This window comes from Nerophis ophidion, linkage group LG06 (assembly GCF_033978795.1).
Source record: "Nerophis ophidion isolate RoL-2023_Sa linkage group LG06, RoL_Noph_v1.0, whole genome shotgun sequence".
NCBI classification, from domain to species: Eukaryota; Metazoa; Chordata; class Actinopteri; order Syngnathiformes; family Syngnathidae; genus Nerophis; species Nerophis ophidion.
This window is the reverse complement of record NC_084616.1, coordinates 16765331-16788801: the sequence shown is the minus strand read 5'-3', so window position 1 is coordinate 16788801 and position 23471 is coordinate 16765331. Positions and strand designations below refer to the sequence as shown.

Sequence of the window (23471 nt, the reverse complement as noted above, 5' to 3'; positions counted from 1 at the left end):
AAATATATATATGTATTGGGAACCGGTACATTTCAAACGGAGTATAGTACTGTTTTTGATTCATTAGTATCGCGATACTATACTAGTACCGGTAAATAAATAGAACATGTTAAAACTGAAAATAACCTGGTATTAACAGTAAATGAGCAAATATATTAATCATTAACTTTCCCATAATGTTGACAAAATAAAAAAATTATAAATGACACAATATGTAGGGATGATTTCCGAAAACCGGTTCTGCAGATGTTTCGATAAGAAAAGAACTGATTCCATGCATTCGAATCCCTCGTAGAGAACCGGTTCCCGTTATTTATTTTTATCATCTTTTTATAATTTTTTTAATACACTGTAGCACTTAGAGGTTGTTTGCTCAATGTAAAGTGCTTTTTACAAATATAATCTATTTTTATTGTTATTATTATTATTATCGAAGCCACTATACCGTATTGCGACCATAGGGCGCACCGTATTAAAAAGCGCCGTGTCAGTTACGGCGCAGCGTATTTTTGGCCGCAGGCATGGTTAAACATAAGCTAGCTTAAAATATACGCTAGCATGCACGTACGCTGTTTTAAAAAGGCAGCAAGAGCAAAGCTGAGTTGGGTTGTACTTTATTGAAGTATTTATCAACGTACTCACATTATTTTTTTGATCAATCCACATCCACAAATCCTTTAACGTCCTCATCTTCCGTGTCCGAAATGAACAGCTGGGCAAGTTGTCCATCAAACACGCCAGATTCCCTCTCCTCATTTTCATAGTCAGTCTCGTTGCCGTGGGGCTCCTCGGAAAAAGTAAAAGCCGACTTCGCGTATGGATTCGCTACCGTGCTGGTCCCCTTCTCCTCCACAGTGTGCTTCACCGGGATGTCGAAAGTGAGTGGCACCTCATCCATGTTGGTGATGTTTGTCTGCAATTTTTTTATTTACAACGCGCATATATGCTCACTGAGGGCATGCCTTTTAGCGTCCTCTCTCACCTGAAACCTTCACCTTTTAACGTCCGCATGCTGCTCTCAGTCATGTCCGCTTTTCCTCCATATAAACAGCGTGCCGACCCAGTCTCATAACATCTACGGCAGAGTCCTCAGACACGTGGCCCACGACCCTCATATGAAAGTTTAATTTAAGCGCGGCCCACGGGTTTTATATGAATGGCACTTGACAGCGTTGTTATTTGGGTCCAAAATGGCTCTTTCAACGTTCTGGGTTGCCTACCCCTGCGTTAGTGGATAAGTGGCAAATGAGTGAAAGCGTAGCCATGGAGATGAGGTTTTTCTTACGTGCCTGGCTACAGTCACATTGCGACATCCGTCCGTCAGTAATAACAGTTACCATGAATTGATTAACGTGGACCCCGACTTAAACAAGTTGAAAAACTTATTCGGGTGTTACCATTTAGTGGTCAATTGTACGGAATATGTACTGTACTGTGCAATCTACTAATTAAAAAAGTATCAATCAAAACCTGGACCAATTCAAACCGATAGTTATTATTTTTTTATTGTTTATTTGCATTGCCTCACACGAACACTACATATATTATATATATACATATGACACCGGATAACACTCCGGGAGCCGTCCCTTTTTTGTGCTCGCTATCCTGGTACTTTCCCGGCTATTATCCGCCGACCGCCGTGTTGCTGTAGGGAGGAAATGCGGAAGGACACACATTGCGGAAATAACTTTATTCTCCGTGCGTCGGCTAATTACAAATATATTCCACAACCCCAAACATGTCTTTTTCAAAGCCTGCAGTGAAGAGAGAGGTTAGTGATGTGCAAATACAATTCCAGGAAAAGTGGGAGATGCAATATTTCTTTGTTGAGCACAGGGGCACCCCGACGTGTCTTATTTGCACAGAGAAAGTTGCGGTGCACAAGGAATACAATTTGAAACGTCATTATACAACTAGACATGCTGAAGAGTATGCTTTTTTTTTAAGAAATCTTTACACGCGGCCCAGCCTCACCCACACTCTGCGTCCAGTGGCCCCCTGGTAATTTGAGTTTGAGACCCCTGATCTACGGCTTTCCATATTGGCACCATCAGATTGGGCTGGTGCCAATATGGAAAACTGAGCAACATCATGAGAGGAGAGATACCATTAAGCCTAAAAAGAAAGGTATTTAATCAATGCGTGTTACCAACCATGACATACGGAGCTGAAACCTGGGCATTGTTAAATAAAATGGAAAAGAAAATAGCAGCAGCACAACACAACATGGAAAGAAATATGCTCGGAATCACATATAAAGACAGAAAAACAAACCAATGGGTGAGAAAACAAACGCAAGTCCAAGACATTATGAGAACTATGAAGTTAAATAAGTGGAAGTGGGCTGGACATATCAGTAGGAGAACCGACAATAGATGGACTTCTCTAATGACATCATGGAGACCCATGGATGGGAGCAGAAATAGAGGAAGACAGAGAGTGAGATGGCGAGATGAAATTGACAAATATTGGGGAACAGTGCAGTGGCAGGGAGCAGCTAGAGATTGTTCACTTTGGCAGAAACATGCTGAGGCTTTTGTCCAGCAGTGGACTGACAACGGCTGATGATGATGATGATGATGATGATGATGATGATCTACGGCTTTGCACACACAAAAACCTATCTGGATTCGATAAGGAATCTGTTTGATAATTGCATCGACATCGATAATTTCTTAACGAACATCATTCCTAACAATATGTTACTGCATACGTCAACAGACTAATTAGGAGCCTTTGTTTGTTTACTTACTACTAAGAGAAAAGTTATCTCTTTTCTTATCTCCTTTAAAAAACAATTATTTCATTGCAACAAGAAATTCAAGTTTATTTGATCATGTTTTCTGTTATAATAAAGCAAATAATGTAATTCTTTGTGGTTTTATTTTGCGCCTTTATTTTGAAGAGTATGGAAAAACATTTTGGCATCTGTACCGGCAACACACAGACTGTACTTCCTCTCTCATCCTCCACATGAAGCTCCTGAAACAATTTTGTCTTTCTCTGTTGTCAGAATGGAGGAAACCTGCAGGACTTTGACTGTCAGGTGAGTCTCTCGTTGTTCGCCATGTGACAGTTGACCCTTCAACGTGGCTGAAACTGGCGATGTGGCCCCGAGGCTTCATCAGTCAATATTGTAGCTGCATCCTGCGTGATGCAATGTGTGCCGTTAAACACACACACACACACACACACAGAGAGAAGACCTCCCACAGTCATCGAGCATCATTGAACGCAACATGCAGGAAACTAGTGGCAGCCAATGAGAGCACGTCTTCTTCCTGGTTCAATCATCTGACCACTTTTTCCAGCAGGCGGCTAAAGGACAAAAGTGCTGACCTATTTTTTTATTTTATTTTATTTTTTACTTTTCCGAAACGTCGTCTGTGGTCTAATTTTGCAGACAAGTTCTTTGGAAACTTGTTTCCCATAGAAAATATTGTTAATAGAATTGATCCGTTCCAAGGTCAAAGTGTGGCTGTCATAAAAGCTTTATTTGGTGTGTTTGAGGTGGCATACAAGTGTAAGAAGAAGTGTTTAGTGGGAGGTTACACAACAGTGTGCACATGAAGGGTATCACACTGATTATGTAACATATTGTTACATAATCAGATATTAAAGTGTAGAACATTTGTATTTCACAAACATTTACCGGTAGCCAGAAAGGTTTTTTTTTCCTCCAGCCTTTTACAGGCCACATAAATGTCTTAGCATGCTACAATATAATTATTTGGGTTACCACATCAAACCGTGTGGCAGCCCTTCTTTAAATGACACAGCGGATCTCCTTAAAAGACGTGGCGGGCCACTTTAAAGAAGCCACAATGAAACGATGTGGCGGGCCACCTGAAACGCTTCAACAGACCACCTGAAACGATGTAGCGGACCACTTTGATAAATGCGGTGGACCCCTGGAACGACGTGGCGGGCTACGTTAAAAGATGGAGTGGGCGACATTAAAAGATGGGGTGGGCCACGGTAAACGGGCCACCACGAAACGATGTGGCAGACCACTTTAAACGGGCCACCATGAATCAATGCTGCGGCCCACTTTGATAGATTTGGCAGGCCGCATTAAAAAAATGCAGGTGGCCACTTTAAACGGGCCACCATGAAACGATGGGGCGGACCAAATTGATAGACGCGGCGGGCCACCATGAAACGATTCAGAGGACCACCTTTGATAGAAGCGCCGGTTGACTTTAAAAGATATGGCAGACCACTTTAAATGAGCAACCATGAAACGATTCGGGCGGGTCACTTGCAAAGATACAGCGGACCACTTTAAACGGGCCACAGTGAAACAAAGCAGCAGGTCATTTTAAAAGACTCGGAGACCACTTTAAACAGGCCACCATGAAGCGATTCGGCGTACCACCTTTGATAGATGCAGCAGAGCACTTCAAACAGGCCACATGAAACGATGCCGCTGCCCACTTTGATAGACGCGGTGGGCCACTTTAAACGGGCCACCCTGAAATGATGCGGCAGGTCACATTAAAAGATGCGGCGGACCAGTTTAAACGGGCCACAATGAAACTATTCGGTGGGTCACTTAAAAAGACGCAGCGACCACTTTAAACAGGCCACCATGAAACGATTCGGCGTACCACCTTTGATGGATGCGGCACACCACTTCAAACAGGCCACCTGAAACGATTCCGCGGCCCACTTTGATTGATGCGGTGGGCTACTTTAAACGGGCCACCATGAAGTGACCACTTTACATGGGCCACAATGAAACGATTCGGAGGAATCACTTGAAAAGATACGGCGGACCACTTTAAGCGGGCCACCATGAAACAATTCGGTGGGTCACTTAAAAAGATGCGGCGATCACTTTAAGCAGGCCACCATGAAACGATTCGGCGTACCACCTTTGATAGATGCAGCAGAGCACTTCAAACAGGCCACATGAAACGATGCTGCGGCCCACTTTGATAGACGCGGTGGGCCACTTTAAACGGGCCACCCTGAAATGATGCGGCAGGTCACATTAAAAGATGCGGCGGACCAGTTTAAACGGGCCACAATGAAACTATTCGGTGGGTCACTTAAAAAGACGCAGCGACCACTTTAAACAGGCCACCATGAAACGATTCGGCGTACCACCTTTGATGGATGCGGCAGACCACTTCAAACAGGCCACCTGAAACGATTCCGCGGCCCACTTTGATAGATGCGGTGGGCTACTTTAAACGGGCCACCATGAAGTGACCACTTTACATGGGCCACAATGAAACGATTCGGAGGAGTCACTTGAAAAGATACGGCGGACCACTTTAAGCGGGCCACCATGAAACAATTCGGTGGGTCACTTAAAAAGATGCGGCGATCACTTTAAGCAGGCCACCATGAAACGATTCGGCGTACCACCTTTGATAGATGCGGCAGACCACTTCAAACAGGCCACATGAAACGATGCCGCGGCCCACTTTGATAGATGCGGTGGGCTACTTTAAACGGGCCACCATGAAGTGATGCGGCAGACCACTTTAAACGGGCGGCGGATCACTTTAAACGGGCCACAATGAAACGATTCGGGCGAGTCACTTGAAAAGACACGGCGGACCACTTTAAACGGGCCACCAAGAAACGATTCGGCGGGTCACTTAAAAAGACGCGGCGACCACTTTAAACGGGCCACCATGAAACGATTCGGCATACCACCTTTAATAGATGCGATGGGTCACTTTAAAAGATGCGGCAGAACACTAAAAACGGGCCACATGAAACGATGCTGCGGCGCACTTTGATAGACGCGGCGGTCCAGTTTTAAATGGGCCACCATGAAACGATACGGCGAGTCACTTTAAAATAGGGGTCACCAACGCGGTGCCCGCGGGCACCAGGTAGCCCGTAAGGACCAGATGAGTCGCGCGCTGGCCTGGTCTAAAAATAGCTCAAATAGCTGCACTTACCAGTGAGCTGCCTCTATTTTTTAAATTGTATTTATTTACTAGCAAGCTGGTCTCGCTTTGCCGGACATTTTTGATTCTTAAAGAGACAAAACTCAAATAGAATTTGAAAATCCAAGAAAATATTTTAAAGATTTGGTTTTCACTTGTTTAAATTAATTCCTTTTTTTGCTTTGTATAACTTTCAGAAAGACAATTTTAGAGAAAAAATACAACCTTAAAAATGATTTTAGGATTTTTAAACACATAAACCATTTTACCTTTTTAAATTCCTTCCTCTTCTTTCCTGACAATTTAAATCAATGTTCAAGTATTTTTTTATTGTAAAGAATAATAAATACATTTTAATTAAATTCTTCATTTTAGCTTCTTTTTTTTCCATGAAGAATATTTGTGAAATATTTCTTCAAACTTATTATGATTAAAATTCAGAAAAATTATTCTGTCAAATGTAGATAATCTGTAGAATCAAATTTAAATCTTATTCCAAAGTGGATTTTAACCTATTTAAAACATGTCATCAAAATTGTAAAATAATCTTAATCAGGAAAAATTACTAATGATGTTCCATAATTTTATTTTTTTATTTTTTTTTTTTAAAAGATTCGAATTAGCTAGTTTTTCTCCATTTTTTTTTTGTTGAATTTTGAATTTTAAATAGTCAAAATTGAAGATAAACTGTTTCAAATTTTATTTTTTTTGTGTTTTCTCCTCTTTCAAACCGTTTGTGTTTTTTTCATCATTTATTCTCTACGAAAAACCTTCCGTAAAAGTAAAAAAAATGTACGATTGAATGACAGACAGAAATACCCATTTTTTTAATATATATAGATTTATTTATTAAAGATAAATTGAGCAAATTGGCTATTTCTGGCAATTTATTTAAGTGTGTATCAAACTGGTAGCCCTTCGCATTAATCCGTACCCAAGAAGTAGCTCTTGGTTTCAAAAAGGTTGGTGACCCGTGCTTTAAAATGGGCCGCCATGAAACGATTCGGGCAGGTCACTTTAAAAGATGCGGTGTCCACTTCAAACGGGCTTCCTGAATGATGCTGCGGCCCACTTTGATAGACACGGCGGGCCATATTTAACGGGCCACCATGAAACGATTCGGCGGGTCACTTTAAAAGATGCGGCAGACCACTTCAAACGGGCCACATGAAACGATGCTGTGGCCCACTCTGATGGACGCGGATGGCCATTTTAAACAGGCCACGATGAAACGATTTGGGCAGGTCACTCGAAAAGATGCGGCGGACCACTTTAAACGGGCCACCATGAAACGAAACTGCGGGTCACTTGAAAAGATGCGGCGACCACTTTAAACAGGCCACCATGAAACGATTTGGCATACCACCTTTGATAGATGCGGCGGGTCACTGTAAAAGAAGCGGCAGACCACTTCAAACGGGCCACCTAAAACGATGCCGCGGCCCACTTTGATAGACGCAGTGGGCCACTTTAAACGGGCCACTGTGAAATGATGCGGCGAGTCACTTTAAAAGATGTGGCGGACCACTCTAAACAGGCCACCATGAAACGATTTGGGCGGGTCACTTGAAAAGATGCAGCGGACCATTTGAACAGGCCATGATGAAACTATTAGGGGTACCACCTTTGATCGATGCGGAGGGTCACTTTAAAAGATGCGGCAGACCACTTTAAACGGGCCACCATGAAACGATTAAGGGTACCACCTTTGATAGATGCGGCTGGTCACTGTAAAAGATGCGGCAGACCACTTCAAACGGGCCTCCTGAAACGCTGCTTCGGCCCATTTTGATAGATACGGCGATCCATTTTAAACGGGCCACAATGAAACGACGCGGCGGGTCACTTTAGAAGACGCGTCGGACCACTTTAAACAGGCCACCATGAAACGATGCGGTGGACCACATTGAACGGGCCACCATTAAACGATGACGCAGCCCACCTTTTAAAAGACGTGGCGGTCCACCTTAAACGATGTGGCAGGCCAGATCTGGGCCCTGAGCCTTGAGTTTGACACCTGCGACCCACAATAATCGCTTTTAATTGGTTCCGGAATTAACTACGGTAAATGAATTTCCACATAGTAATTATTGATTGTATACAGAATGTTTTTCATATCTCAAACTTTTAAAAGTTCTACATATGTTTTTTAACATGAGACATGAAAAACTCATCTTTAGAATTCTTTATTCCAATGCCTGAGCTGGCTGAGCCAATCATTGGCCGCGATACTGATTGGTTTGGCCCAATAATATTGTAGCTTTGATATATATATATATTTGGCCATTTGGTTGCTTGGGAAATGCTTAATGGAGGCCAAAAGTATGTAGAACATTCACACAAAAAAAATATGAGAGAGAGCAGGGGTAGGGAACCTATGGCTCTAGAGCCAGATGTGGCTCTTTTGATGACTGCATCTGGCTCTCAGATACATCTTAGCTGACATTGCTTAACGCGATAATTATGAATAATTTCGCTGGTAATCACAGTGCTAAAAATAACGTTTAAAATACAAAACATTCTCATGCATTTAAATCCATCCGCACCTGTTCAAGAAGTTGCATTAATGGTAAGAAGTATTTTATGTCACGATGGGGGGGTCGCAGCTTGCTGCAGGGTCTTTCCCCCAGGAAGGCAGACGGACTACTCGGGACATGGCATTTAGGTAAAAACATGATTTAATTTAAACTAAAAAAAGATACAAACAAAAATCGCTCACAGCGGAGGCACAACTTGGGCTAAGGAACAAAGCTAAGGCATAAACAGACTATGAACATAAATCAAACAAAACTTACTTGGCATGGCACGAAGCAAGAAACTATGGCAAGGCATGAAACAAGTCAGCAGAGAGCAGGAAAAGATCACATTGACGCCAGGCCGACTGACTGGCAAAGACGAGCTTAAATACTGCCTCTGATTAGTGCTCGGGAAGCAGGTGAGCTGGCATTTTGTCCACCAGAGACAGGTGGACAAAATGACACCTGTGGAAACCAGACAAGGGAGTGGAAAAAAACAGGAACTTAAAGAGTCCAAAGGACAAACAGCACATGGCCAAACAAAAACATGATCAACAGACATGACATTTTATTTATTATTGGTTAGCCTCAGAATAACAATGTTATTAAAAAGAATAAAATACTTATTATACTCTAAAAATGTTAGTCTTACTTAAAAATGCACACATTTAGTTGTATTCTGTGTTAAAAAAATATGATATGGCTCTCACGGAAATACATTTTGAAATATTTGGCTTTCATGGCTCTCTCAGCCAAAAATGTTCCCGACCCCTGCGATAGAGTATAGCCGCAAACTTTGAAGCGCCGTGTAGCGAGTGACAAGTGTGGTGTGTGCTTTCCAAAACCAGCCTTGATACGGGCCACACGTGACACTAAGGAGGGCCACTTAAACTCGCATAGCTATGTGTACATCATGTTTGCTGCAGGAAAACTTACAGCTGACTGTTGGCAGAGCTACAGACTGCATTTTAAGAGGTGTAGAAAAGCAATGCTAAAAATTCACTTTTTTTTTTTATATACACGAGGCAGGCTAACCGATGCACAGGTCTTTTCTTGAGGGAGAGTTTAAGAGAGTCTTTCTCACAAATGTGTGAGTTCATTGAAAAACACCATTAAAAGTCATTTTTTTACATGATAAGACCAAGTGTAGATGCTAATTGTGAATGCTTTTTCACAGCCTTCTGATGGAATGACTTCTTTTTTCACCACGTGCGTGCGTGTGCCAGCCAAAGATAATAGGATGTGGGCGGGTCATCTCTTTAGTGAGATTACCAAACATGTGCAGCCACCTGCAAGGAGTTGAGATAAATTTCTCCCTTGCCAGTATAGAAGTACCTCTGTAGAAAAAAACTACCGTATTTCCTTGAATAGCCGCCGGGCATGTAATATGCGCTGGCCTTGAATTACGGCCGGGCAAAACTCGCTCCCCAAATTAATAAGCGTCACGAGTGAGCCTTCCCCTGCCGTCGTTTCAAAACGGTGGAGGAGTTTTCTTGCTTTTACTGTGTGTAAAGCAGGGGTCTTGTTCCACAGCCATACAGATCACACTAATTGTTGTGATATAAAACAACTTCACCACTCTTAATAATATGCGCCACACTCTGTGAACCCACACCAAACACATTTCTGGAGAACATATGCCCTGCAACACACCACAAACGCAACACAACACCTACTCACAATGCAATGCATCCACGACACCTGGCCACACCGTCCATACACCTGCTGGCACCAAACCCCCCCGCCCCCCTATGTGCGTTGGTTGGGAGCGCGTGTATATTATATCCAAGAGTCACGGTTACACGGCATTATGGGTAATCCCTATGCTGCGTTTTTAATGTGCCACAGAGCCAATGCTCTCCAGAAATGTGCTTGGTGAGGGTTCACAGAGTGTGGCACATATTAGTAAGAGTTTTACAGTTGTTTATATCACAAACATCAGTGTAAAACCACCGGGCCGCGGACGCCGAAAAATGTATTATTATTATTTTTTATCACACTCAATTTTTTACTGCATGCCATTGGTAAGCGCAGGGGTGAGAAGAGGTTTGAAAATTATTAGCGCCATTATTAGCGCCTGCTTACTTTTACCGCATGCTTTGAATAAGCGCAGGAGTGAGAAGAGGTTTTAAATTAATTAGCGCCCCGGCGGCTATTCAAGGAAATACGGTATTTGCAAAGGTGCATCTCAATTTGTGCGTCTATAATCAAATTCACAACAATTTTGAAGGTCATAAATGAACTCAAAATTCCTATCATATTACAGTTATATCCATGTTGTCCAAACCAGTGTTTGACTTACAGACTTCAGGGCAGACTCCTAATGCAGATTTTACAAAATGCTCTGCTTACCTTGCTTTCTCATTTGAGTCTGTCCAGAAGAGTGCAAGAAACGTCCAATCCACAACGTGTCATCCCGGACGAGCCCCCAAATTGTTGCACGCAACCAGTCTTCCTCTCAGGGAATAAAGCACACTGGTCAATCCCAAGTTCTTTCGCATGACATACAGTATATGTTGAGGAAAAAGGACCCCAGAGACAGAATGGTACTTGACTAAGTTTTACTAAAGCTTTAGGAGACCAGCCCTTACAATGCGATAATAGCATCAGCAAAAAGAGGTCTGCATCCTAACAAAAAGCGTCAGCTTATGTAGAGCGAAAACAGCCCCTCTCGTCCAGAAAGGAGCGTGGCTGTTTCTTCAAAAAAAAAAAAAAAAAGGAACTGGCCAAAACAACTCTGTGATCCGACAAACATGAGCCCTTAAGACAGAGCAAAGAGCTTACTAGCGGACACAAGATAAAAACAAGGAAGTCACGAGAAGACACACTACACGGGAAAATACTACTTCCTTTAAACATGACTATGGATTAAAAAAGAACACTTAAAAGGCGCGGCTGCTTCTTCAAAACAGAGAAGGAACTGGCCAAAAAAGCTCTGTGAGTTGACAACCAGGAGCCCTTAATACAGAGCACAGAGTTCACTAGCGGACATAAGGAGGTCGCAAGAAGACACACTACACGGAAAAATACTAGCTGCTTTAAACATGACTATGGATTAAAAATATCTCATTCTCAAAGTAATGTGTGTGTGTGTGTAGTCAGTGTGCTTGTTTTATGTTGTCTGTTTGTATGTGTGTGGAAAAAAAAAACATCTGTTTAAACTTCCTTGTTTGGCTGCCTTTTTAAACATGACTTTTTGCTATGTTTCTGCCGTAAAAGACTTGCGTGTCCGTATTCAGATGTTGTCTATGTGTAATGCAATCTGTGTGTGTGCATAAAAAAAAAAGAGTATAAAATGAGATTTGTGTGAAGCAAAAACTCTGTATGTCTAGCTTGTGTGCTTAGCTGTTGCGTAGCTGCTAGAAGCCTAAACCCTACCATGTTTATCTTTTATAAATGACTAAAATAGAAGGAAATACCATTTTTTTGTGCTTATTGGAGGACATTTAGATGTTAACTGCTGGTATCGGAGCACTGATATCGAAGGTTCTAGATGCAAACCGATATAATTCGATTTTTATGCCGGTATCAGACCAATATCGATCCCGAATGGGGAAACCCCAAGTTATCACGGAGGATAGTGATACTGTGTTTGTTATCCAGGAGTACGACGTGGAGACGAGTCACTGTGTGCTGCATGTGACCATGAGAGGGGTTGCTAAGGGCAACCGGCCCACCATCCTTACCTACCATGACATTGGACTCAACCGTGAGTTGATGCACATTCGACTTTATATATATATATATATATATATATATATATATATATATATATATATATATATATATATGTATTGATATGTATATATATATATATATGTATTGATATGTATATATATATATATATGTATTGATATGTATATATATATATGTATACACACAGTATGGAATAATGTACTTCAAATAAAACTATATGTATGTGTGTGTTTGTAGACAAGTCTTGTTTTAACAGCCTGTTCAACTACGAGGACATGCTGGAAGTGACCCAACACTTCTCGGTTTTGCACGTGGATGCTCCAGGACAACAGGAGAACGCTCCCACTTTCCCCACTGGGTAACACCTTCATACAGCATATAGAACTTGGATACACTTTAGATGTATAGCAGTTACGGCTGGGCGATCTGGACGAAGAAGTATATCTTGATATATTTTTTTAAAAGCCCATGAAGTGTTGCGGGGGAGAAAAAGGAACACAACAAATAAGCGGCGTTTGGTGGTTTTAACATGAAAAAATTATATTGATATTTTCTTAATTCATATCTTGTTCAAAAATATATCGATTTATCAATATATTTTGTGTCTGATACTGTGTATACAATGTGTGTGTCTGATACTGTGTATACAATGTGTGTGTCTTGATACTGTGTATACAATGTTTGTGTCTGATACTGTGTATACAATATGTGTGTCTGATACTGTGTATACAATGTGTGTGTCTGATACTGTGTATACAATGTGTGAGTGTGTGATACTGTGTATACAGTGTGTGTGTGCCTGATACTGTGTATACAGTGTGTGTGTCCGTGTGTGTGTGTCCGTGTGTGTCTGGTACTGTGTATACAATATGTGTGTGTCTGGTACTGTGTATACAATGTGTGTGTGATACTGTGTATACAGTGTGTGTGTGTGTGTGTGTGTGTGTCTGATACTGTGTATACAATGTGTGTTTGTCTGATACTGTGTATACAATGTGTGTGTGTGTGTGTGTGTCTGATACTGTGTATACAATGTGTGTGTGTCTGATACTGTGTATACAATGAGTGTTTGTCTGATACTGTGTATACAATGTGTGTGTGAGTGTCTGATACTGTGTATACAATGTGTGTGTGAGTGTCTGATACTGTGTATACAATGTGTGTGTCTGATAGTGTATACAATGTGTGTGTCTGATACTGTGTATACGTGTGTGTGAGTGTCTGATACTGTGTATACAATGTGTGTGTCTGATACCGTGTATACAATATGTGTGTCTGATACCGTGTATAAAAATGTGTCTGTCTGATACTGTGTATACAATGTGTGTTTGTTTGATACTGTGTATACACTGTGTGTATCTGAAATTGTATAAACAATGTATGTGTGTCTGATACTGTGTATACAATGTATGTCTGATACTGTGTATACAATGTATGTCTGATACCGTGTATACAATGTGTGTCTTATACTGTGTATACCAAATGTGTGTGTCTGATAGTGTGTACACAAAGTGTGTGTGTCTGATACTGTGTAGACATTGTGTGTGTCTGATACTGCATATAGTGTGTGTGTGTGTGTGTGTGTGATACTGTGTATACAAAATGTGTATGTCTGATACGGTGTACACAGTGTGTGTGTCTGATACTGTGTACACAAAATTTGTCTGATACTGTGTACACAAAATGTGTGTCTGATACTGTGTATACAATGTTTGTGTCTGATACTGTGTATACAATCTTTGTGTCTGATACTGTGTATACAATATGTGTGTGTCTGATACTGTGTATAGAATGTGTGTCTGATACTGTATATAGAATATGTGTGTCTGATACTGAATATAGAATATGTGTGTCTGATACTGTATATAGAATATGTGTGTCCGATACTGTGTATAGAATACGTGTGTCCGATACTGTGTATAGAATACGTGTGTCCGATACTGCGTATGCAGTTCGTGTGTCCGATACTGCATATGCAAAATGTGTGTCTAATACTGTGTATAGAATATGTGTGTGTCTGATACTGTGTATATCATGTGTGTTTAGGTACCAGTATCCAACAATGGAGGAGTTGGCGACCATGCTGCCATCAGTCCTCACACAGTTACAGTAAGTCTGCTGGTTGAGGAGAAGTTACAAGTCAGGTGTTTCATCACATATTGATGTGTGTGAGCAGGATCAAGAGTGTGATTGGTATCGGAGTCGGCGCTGGAGCCTACGTTCTCACCAAACTGGCTGTGAGTATATTATTATTGATGCATCACATGTTTTGAGAGCGGCCCTGCAGACTGGGCCATGTCAGTTCTAGTCCGGTCCTAAAAGATGTTCTCCCACACCACACTCATCCAAACTTGCTGTGGACAGGAACATCATGATATTGCCTTTGATCAATGATCAGTTGTGTTTCTGCTCCACATGACAATGACCATAAAAATCATAAGTTTCTCTGACTAGTAAAGAATGTTTGCCTCTAACAGTCCATGTTGTTGTTGTTGTTGTTGTTGTGTTGCAGTTAAATGAGCCCAGTCTGGTGGAGGGTTTAGTTCTGATCAATATTGATCCCTGTGCCAAGGGCTGGATGGACTGGGCCGCATCCAAGGTCACACACACACACACACACATACAAACAATCAAAAACACACACACTCTTGTATTTGTTACCTTCTTGAGACCTGAGAAAAAATAATAATATTAATAATAATTCATTAAAAATATATACATACTATCCATCCATCCATCCATTTTCTACCGCTTATTCCCTTTCGGGGTCGCGGGGGGCGCTGGCGCCTATCTCAGCTACAATCGGGCGGAAGGCAGGGTACACCCTGGACAACTATGTCAATGTAAAATAGATAAGCTTTTAGTTAAAATATTTTTTTGATTTTAATTGTTTTTTACACTTCATTATTTACTTCGTTATGGCAGTATGTCTCTATATATTTTCTTTCTTTTAATTATTTTGGCCAAAGGAACACATTTTAATTTCTTACACACACTTGTTATTACATATGTTGGCCAGAGGGGGAGCACTTCAAATGTTTACACACACTTGTTATTTCATATGTTGACCAGAGAGGGAGCACTTTAAAAACTGACACAGTTAATGGGAAAAATCCCTCCTTTTCGGGACCACCCTCATTTTGATAGATATCACCATCATTTTGATAGATATCACCACCAGGGGTGCAAATGAGACATTCTGTATTAGATGCAATGTTATTGGGACCATGATTTATGTCATCACTTGTTCACACCTCCTCATATGGAAGCTACTTTTCCTTCTTCATGTCTCAAGAAGGGGAGAAATACAACAACACACACACATTATAATAGACCTGGTACTAGGGATGTCCTGATATAACTTTTCCAATACAACACCGATATTAAAGCCTCCGCTATTGGCCGATACCAATCTACGATGTCAGCAGGAATCATACTTTTATTTCGTAGAGTGGAATGTTTGAAAACATTTGATGGAGTGAAATGAGTCAAACAGAACGATGGTAGATCTGAAAAAAAATAATTTATTTATTATTAACTTATGCTGTCTTGAAAGGGAACAGAAATTTTGGGGGGAATGTGGTCTATCATTCCCAATCCTTATGTAAAACTAGAACACACGTTTTTCCTTTTTTTTATGCAATCTAAATCGTAAAGAAACGTTAGCAAAAGTCAGCTAATAACAAAAGTCGCTTTATACCACCAAAACAGCGCTCCAAACACCTTTAGCAATGTTTTTACACACTAGATGTGTATGCAATATAGTAACAGGCACATTTATAATATGTAATATTTACATATTTTGCTCATTTTAAGCAGACATTAATTTCACAACGTGTTCGCTATTTCCTTCAACAACTACTACTAATCACAGCATACTTCCTGAAAGACACTGTGGAGGGAGGCGTGGCCTGCGGGCCTGCCGCGGTACGGGGTGTGTCAGGACCAGCCTCGAAGACAGCGACAGGTGCGTAGAAGGCCCAGGTGTGCCTAGTTATCCAATCACCTGTCGCCTTCATTAGCAGCAGCCGTGAGGAAACGAGTAGTTGGAGTTGGAGGTGCTGCTGAGAGACAAAAATACACTGTGCTGAAAAGCAAAATACTTTGCACCATTGAAGGAAAATAAAACAGTATTATATCCTGAATTCCTGCCAGTCTGGTGGTCTGAAGAACCCACTATAGGGCAACCTTTACAGACAACGACTACTTTGGAACAAATGACAATCCTGTGATATCCATGAACCTTATATTTTTGAGCCTGAATATACAGAGGATGATCTATAAGTTTTAGAGGCTGTGTGTTTAAAAACATCCAGCATTAGTGAAACACTAATCATGTAGCCGTAATGCTAAGCGCTAAACAAGAAATACAACTCACTGTACAATGTCTGCTCTCACTCGGATGAAGACTGATGGGATGTTTATATCTTCCCGTTTAGATGAAGAATTCACCATAATTCTCACAATTGGTTAAGAAAAAAAACGTGCCACAAAGAAGCGTCATTTTCTGCTAGTCAAAGTTGACCAATTTCTCCGCTAATGGCCACAACTTTCTACTATCAGAGAGGCATGATTTATAGATTTTAGAATGAACTTTCACCAGCTCACAGGCGATGCAGCAGCTCAATATGTTCATAAAGCAGCATAAGCTGGTTAGCTCTCTGTGATCACGGCGCGGCTAAAAAAAAAAAAGTATGTCTGCGTTAGTGCTTATAATAACAATATCGCTAATACTTTGTTAATATTCAGGTCACACGATAAAAATTAAGTATTGTTGGCGCTTTTTGTAAGTTTTTTTAAGAGGGCTTTATGAGAGGAATAGTTCCCATTAGCTGCAATGTTGGCCACCTCGCACCTGCTGTATTTCACAACTTAGAATACATCAGAAAAAAATTGTTCTTGTCCTACATAAGGATTGTGGACCACCGGCAAAATTCCAAAAAAGTGCAAAATTGTGTTTTTGGCGACACCTAGTAGCCACAATAATTCCTAAAGTTAAGCTCATGATGCGGACACGTTTGTTACTGGATACTTTCTAATACGCTTTGTGTGTGTAAGTTATATGCAACTATAATTATTTGATACTTCTTTACATTGACAAATGTGCGTTTTTACTCTGCACTATTCAATTATTACTATGTATGTTTAGCTTGCGTGATTAGCTGATGTGTAGCTGCTAGCTCTTAAAAGATGTTTACCTTTTGTCAAACTCTTGACTAGAATATAAGAAAAGATCAGGACATGCAGATATTAACTGGCCGTCCTGCTTTGCACAAGTAAACACTGCGGGGCTGCTTTTATCGGACATTTACATGTAAAAATACTGTATTTCCCGGACTATAAAACGCACTGGTATATAGCCGCAAGCACTACATTTTATGAGGAAAAAATATTTGTCCATATATTAACCTCTCTACTGCAGATATATAAGTCGTGAGATATAAGAGTTATTTATTTACACAGTTTATTTACATACCATTCCATTCTAAGGTAAGGCAGTAAAACAGCTGATCAAACAAAACAGAAGCCATGGTTGAGGACCCAACAGCTGCGGAAGCTCGCTCTCCAACCAGCTCAACAGACTCAATATATCCACAGTGACATTTTACTGAATTTACTGAGGAATTTGTGAAACAATTGCAGGTTAATTGTACTAACTTAGACACTCGTAAGCGTGTTAGCATATTAGCTAACAAATATGAATGAAAACACTCGTAAGAACACAGTAAGAATTGTTTTAGTTACATTGTAAAACTTGGAGTGATGAGTGAAGAATCCAAACGGGTAAAAACGTTACGGACGGCTAGAAGACTGAACAGCTCTCTGGTTAAAACATTTTTTAAAAGCACTACCAATAATTGGAAGGACAGTGCAGCCTGCAGTGAGCAAATGTGTCAATTTTTTGGTGCCCTAGCACAAGCAATAAAACAGATACAATTATTTCTATTATTGCTGTCAGCGAAGAAAAAGCCATACATTAGCCGCACCGTCCAATAAGCCAGAGGGTTCAAAGCATAGGAAGAAAGGAGTGGTGTACAGTCCGGAATTTACAGTAAACCTGATCGGATCTGGACATCCCTACCCAGCATTCCTGACGTAATATTCTCCTGCTCTAACATGTCTACTCTACATTGTCTATGTCCTGCAGCTGAGCGGCTGGACCAGCAACCTGGTGGACATCATCATGGGACACCACTTCAGCACCGTGAGGACACACACACACACACACACACACACACACACAAACACACGCGCGCGGATGGAGGTGTGTCAGATGTTCAGCAAGCTTGTCGTGTGTGTTTAGGATGAGTTGACCGAGAACAAGGAGATCATCCAGACCTACAGATTGCACATCTCTCAGGACATTCCCCTGGACAACCTGGCCTTGTTCTACACCAGCTATGACAGGTGTGTGTGTGTTCTTGTATTTCTACCCTTCTTGAGACATCAAAAAGGAAAAATAGCTTCCATATGAGGAGGTGTGAACAAGTGATGACATAAATCATGGTCCCAATAACATTGCATCTAATAGAGAATGTGGTGACGTCTATCAAAATGAGGGTGGTCCCAAAAAGGAGGGATTTTTTACATTTACTGTGTGTCGCTTTTAAAAGTGCTCCCCCTCTGGTCAACATATGAAATAACAAGTGTGTGTAAGAAATTGAAATGCACTCCCTTTGGCCAAAATTAATTTTAAAAAAAAAAGAATAAATATGTATGAAGAGACATACTGTAATAATTTGAAGTATATAATGAAGATTAAAAAACAATTAAACATTTTTTTTTAATGAACTAAAAGTAGTCCTTTACTCACAATTTGTCCAAATTGGGAACAATTTCTCATATTGTTTTTGTAATAATGCAATATTTTCTATTTACTTTTTCAATGTAAAATTATTACTTTTTAATGCAAAATGGTGACATTTTTCATATAAATATCTGACTTTTAGCACAACATTGCCCATTTTTTTGTTGTTCTTGTAAAATAGTGACATTTTTGAGTAAAATTTACTTTTGTCATCATTTTGCCAGGCAAAATTCCAATTATTATTATAATATTGCCAAAATGTTAGTTTTCTTATAAAATTGTGACTTTTGTTGAGTAAAATTGCCAGAATGTTAAGCTTTTCTTGTGAAATTGTTGAGTACATTTCCAACTTTTATCATAATATTGCACAAATTTTCAGTATTTCTTGTTAAATTTTGACTTGTGTTGAGTAAAATGACGACTTATTATAATACTGCCAAAATTCTAAATTTTTGTTGTGAAATTGTGACCTTTTTATTGTGAAATTCCAACTCATTTTTCACCACAAGCTTTTTTTATATCTGCATAGTATGTATATATTATTAATGTTGTAAATACACATCTTTATATATCTAGAAAGGCTGGTCCTAAAGAGGTAGACATTTTTCTCAGGTCTCAAGAAGGTAACAAAAACAAGAACGTGTGTGTTTTTGTGTGGCTAAGACGCGGGTGAGTAGAAGTGTGTTTGTGTTTTAGTCGGACCGAGCTGCAGATGGAGCGTCCGGTGCCTGGTTTGAACGACAACGCGGTGAACACGCTCAGGTAACTCCAGCTTTGTTTTGGTTCCTAACTAAACGGTCTGAAGTTGGACTGAAACCAAATGTTTGGGGTACACGTGATGGCCCGTGAGCCTCACAAGAACAAAGCGTAAGCCAACATCGAAGACATATTTTTGCACCTCTTTTCATTTGTTTTGTTTTGCGTCACATTCTAGTCGGTAAGACTTTGTCACCGTGCACGTCCTCACTTGTTAGTTGGGATGTAAATGGTTAGGATTTTATCCATATCAATATTGTTACCAGTATCTGTACTCTTATCGCTACAAAATGTAAATTAAATATGAAATTAAGATGTGAAATGATGCATTTTTTTTATTAGCACAAGAGGTTGTACACCAGCAACATCATGTAACATCTCACAGCAGGGAGGTTTTTAATCAACACCTGCTTTTTAATTTGTACACAAGTGCAAGGTGCAATGCAGTTGTGTCATCTTATGAAGAGTTTATTTTTGAGTTATCTTTTTTTCTTGCGCCATGACTAGGGAAGGTTGTTTGGATTGGGTCATAAGGCTAAATGCTGTGCTGTAGTCACTTCAAAACTCAATTCATGGTTATTGACCTGATTTAATCACGTCGTCCACTCAGTGACGGCAAGTTTGAAGCAATTGGATATTTCAAATTAATTTGGAAACGCCATGCCCGCCAGATTCTTTAAAGTTAAAAGTTAAAGTACCAATGATAGTCACACACACACTAGGTGTGTTGAATTTTGTCCTCTGCATTCGACCCATCCCCTTGTTCACCCCCTGAGAGGTGAGGGGAGCAGTGGGCAACCCCCAAGTCCAACCCTTGATGCTGAGTACCAAGCAGGGAGGTAATGGCTTCCATTTTTATAGTCTTTGGTATGACTCGGCCAGGGTTTGAACTCACAACCTACCGATCTCAGGGTGGACTCTCTAACCACTAGACCAAGGAGTGTCCGCCTTGTATTAAATCTCATGATTTCTCGCGGGCCAAATTGAAGACAGCGGTGGGCCGTACATTGCCCGCAGGCTGTAGTTTGGACACCTGTTTTGGAATGATCGCAGTTTGACCCTGGTACAGACTTTTGACATTATTTCCTGCGTAAAAGAAAATGTTTCCCAATTCAAACAAAAACATGAGCTTGAGCGAGCTTTGAAAAATTGATCATGTTGACTTTAGAGGTTATGTTGTATTCACTTGTGTGTGTGTGTGTGTGTGTGTGTTTTAGGTGTCCTTCTCTGTTGGTAGTTGGAGATACATCGCCTGCTGTCGATGTTGTGGTGAGTATCTTTTTCCTACCATTTCAAATCAACTTGTGACATCGCCTTCTTGTAAACGTAATGTGTGTGTGTGTTCTGGCTAAATGGGGACATGACTCTGTTTACACAGTCACCTTTAGGGGGCTTCTGACTGTATGGGGACAAAAATAAAAGGTGCCCGAAAGGGAAACCTCTTTTAAATGATAGTTGGATCTATTCTGAAGATGCCTAAGTGATTTTTAAAAAGTTTTTGTGATCCCCATGCACCATATTAACTCTATTTCCCCAGGGTCCCCAGTAAGTATGATCAGCACATTACTTCATCAATCCAGAGATTTAAAGACGTGTATGAGCTAATTGGGCAGTGGCCATTTTACCTCATTTTTGTTATGCCTCCACAACCTGTAGAAAGGGTGGTCCCCACAAATCACGATCAAAAACTTGGTCCCTATTCCAAATGATAACCTCTGTGTGTGTGTGTGTGTGTGTGTGTGTGTGTGGGTGTTCTGGCAATGCTCACTTAATCAATCAATCAATCAATGTTTACTTATATAGCCCTAATGGGGACATCGCTCTGTTTACACAGTCACCTTTAGAGGACTTCTGACAGTATGGGGACATAAAAAACAGGTACCCTAAAGGGAAACTTATTTAAATTAACCATGATCCCCGTATTAACTCTTTTTTCCCAGGGTCCCCAGTAAGAATGATCAGCACATTACTTCATCAATCCAGAGATTTAAAGATGTGTATGAGCTAACTGGGCAGTGGCCATTTTACCTAATTTTTTTATGCCTCCACAACCTGTAGAAAGGGTGGTCCCCACAAGTCCCGAACAAAAACTTGGTCCCCATTCCAAATGATAACCAGTGTGTGTTTGTGTGTGTATACAGGTGGAGTGTAATTCCAGACTGAACCCCACCAAGACCACCCTGCTCAAGGTACTCATTCCCGAGTTGTTAAAAGTGGCTTGATGTCTTCTCCACAGCAAAGTTGATCAGTCAAAAAGTTCGGGGCGGATTATCAGGGAACTTTGTCCAAAGTGGAATGAGAAATAATTTATCAAATTCTGTTGACTTGCTTTTTAAAAATGTGTGAGTGTGCTGACGGCCCCGCCTCCACTCACAGAGACAAAGACAATATTTGACTGATTCCACCGTAATAAGTCCAAGTTATGAGTTGATGTTTACTTACTTTGGAGAAAAAATGTAAGCGCTGTCTGGATTTAGCAACCTTTTTTATTGGGAGTCGGGGCCTAGTGCTTTTCTAGTTCAGGTTGTTTTTGCAAACTTAAACGCTTATAGATAGATAGATAGTACTTTATTGATTCCTTCTATAAGCATTTAACTTTGCAAAAACAACCTGAACTAGAAACCACTAGGCCTCAACTCCCAATGAAAAAAAAAAAAGTTCCTAAATCTGTACATAAATATAGCAGGGGTGTCAAACATACAGCCAACATGCTGTTCAAAAAAAGTCCACTGGGTGTCGCAATAGCAAACTTGTCAGCAAGCAATATACACACAGCTCATCCCTATCAACATAAATGAAACATAAAATGACGTCCTCTGCTTGGAGCGCATTAGTAAACTTCAATTAAGTTAAGTACCAATGACTGTCCCCCCTGGGAGGTGAGGGGAGCAGTGAGCAGCAGCAGTGGCCACGCCCGGTAATCATTTTTGGTGATTTTACCCTCAATTCCAACACTTGATGCTGAGTGCCAAGAAGGGAGGTAATAAGTCCCATTTTTATAATCTTTGGTATGACTCGGCCGGGGTTTGAACTCACAACCTACCCAGGCAAATTTCATGCCTCATCGTGCACTCATTGCCCCAAAATGTCTGCCAGACGGAGAAAAGTGGAGGCGGAGTGTACGTTAGTCCTCTTGGGTCCGTGTACCTTCCGTTCATTCTATTTCCAATACTGAAACACAAAGAAACAAAATTAGGGCCGTTTTTTTATTTTTATTATACATAGCAGATTTGAAAACAAACAAAATAAGTGTTGATTTTCATTGAAGTATTGCCATCAAATTTTATTTTTTCCTGTTTTCCTTTTATGGATTTTATTTTTTCCAGATAAACACAAACATCCAATTCATGTTGATCCTAAATGCAAATTGAACCGGAAGCACTATTTTAGCTTTTCCTTTGCGTTTAGCATGTTTTTAGCATAATGCTAACACCTTTGTTCAGCAGTCTCATGAAATAAATGTCCAACTTTTGTAACAGGACTGAAAATAGACAAAAAGGACATGAAAATATTTTTTTGATTTGTATTTAAAAATTGGAAATAGAATGAGCGGAAGGTACACGGACCTGAAATACTGCTTCCGGTTTAATTCGTTATCACACAGATAAACACACATATTTGTATTTTGGATGAACATGAGATTGGCTCCAGCACCCCCTGCGACCTCAAACAGGACAAACGGTAGAAAATGGATGGATATATTCAATGTTTGTGTTTATCTGGGAAAAATAAAAGAAACATAAAAGGAAAACAGCACAAAATCAAATTTAATGGCAATATTTT

The 23471-nt window shown here is 40.5% G+C and overlaps 1 protein-coding gene across 1 annotated transcript in view; it reads left to right on the top strand.

The window, feature by feature from the left end:
- LOC133554284 (protein NDRG3-like) overlaps positions 1–23471 on the top strand; it is a 75921-nt gene that overhangs the window by 33278 nt on the left and 19172 nt on the right. Inside the window, exons 3-13 of the mRNA XM_061902823.1 lie at positions 3017–3049; positions 12032–12137; positions 12362–12482; positions 14171–14233; positions 14301–14361; positions 14637–14723; positions 18273–18329; positions 18429–18532; positions 19629–19694; positions 20906–20957; positions 21830–21877. Of these exons, the coding sequence (XP_061758807.1) occupies positions 3017–3049; positions 12032–12137; positions 12362–12482; positions 14171–14233; positions 14301–14361; positions 14637–14723; positions 18273–18329; positions 18429–18532; positions 19629–19694; positions 20906–20957; positions 21830–21877 (798 nt within the window). The remainder of the gene's footprint in view (positions 1–3016; positions 3050–12031; positions 12138–12361; positions 12483–14170; positions 14234–14300; positions 14362–14636; positions 14724–18272; positions 18330–18428; positions 18533–19628; positions 19695–20905; positions 20958–21829; positions 21878–23471) is intronic.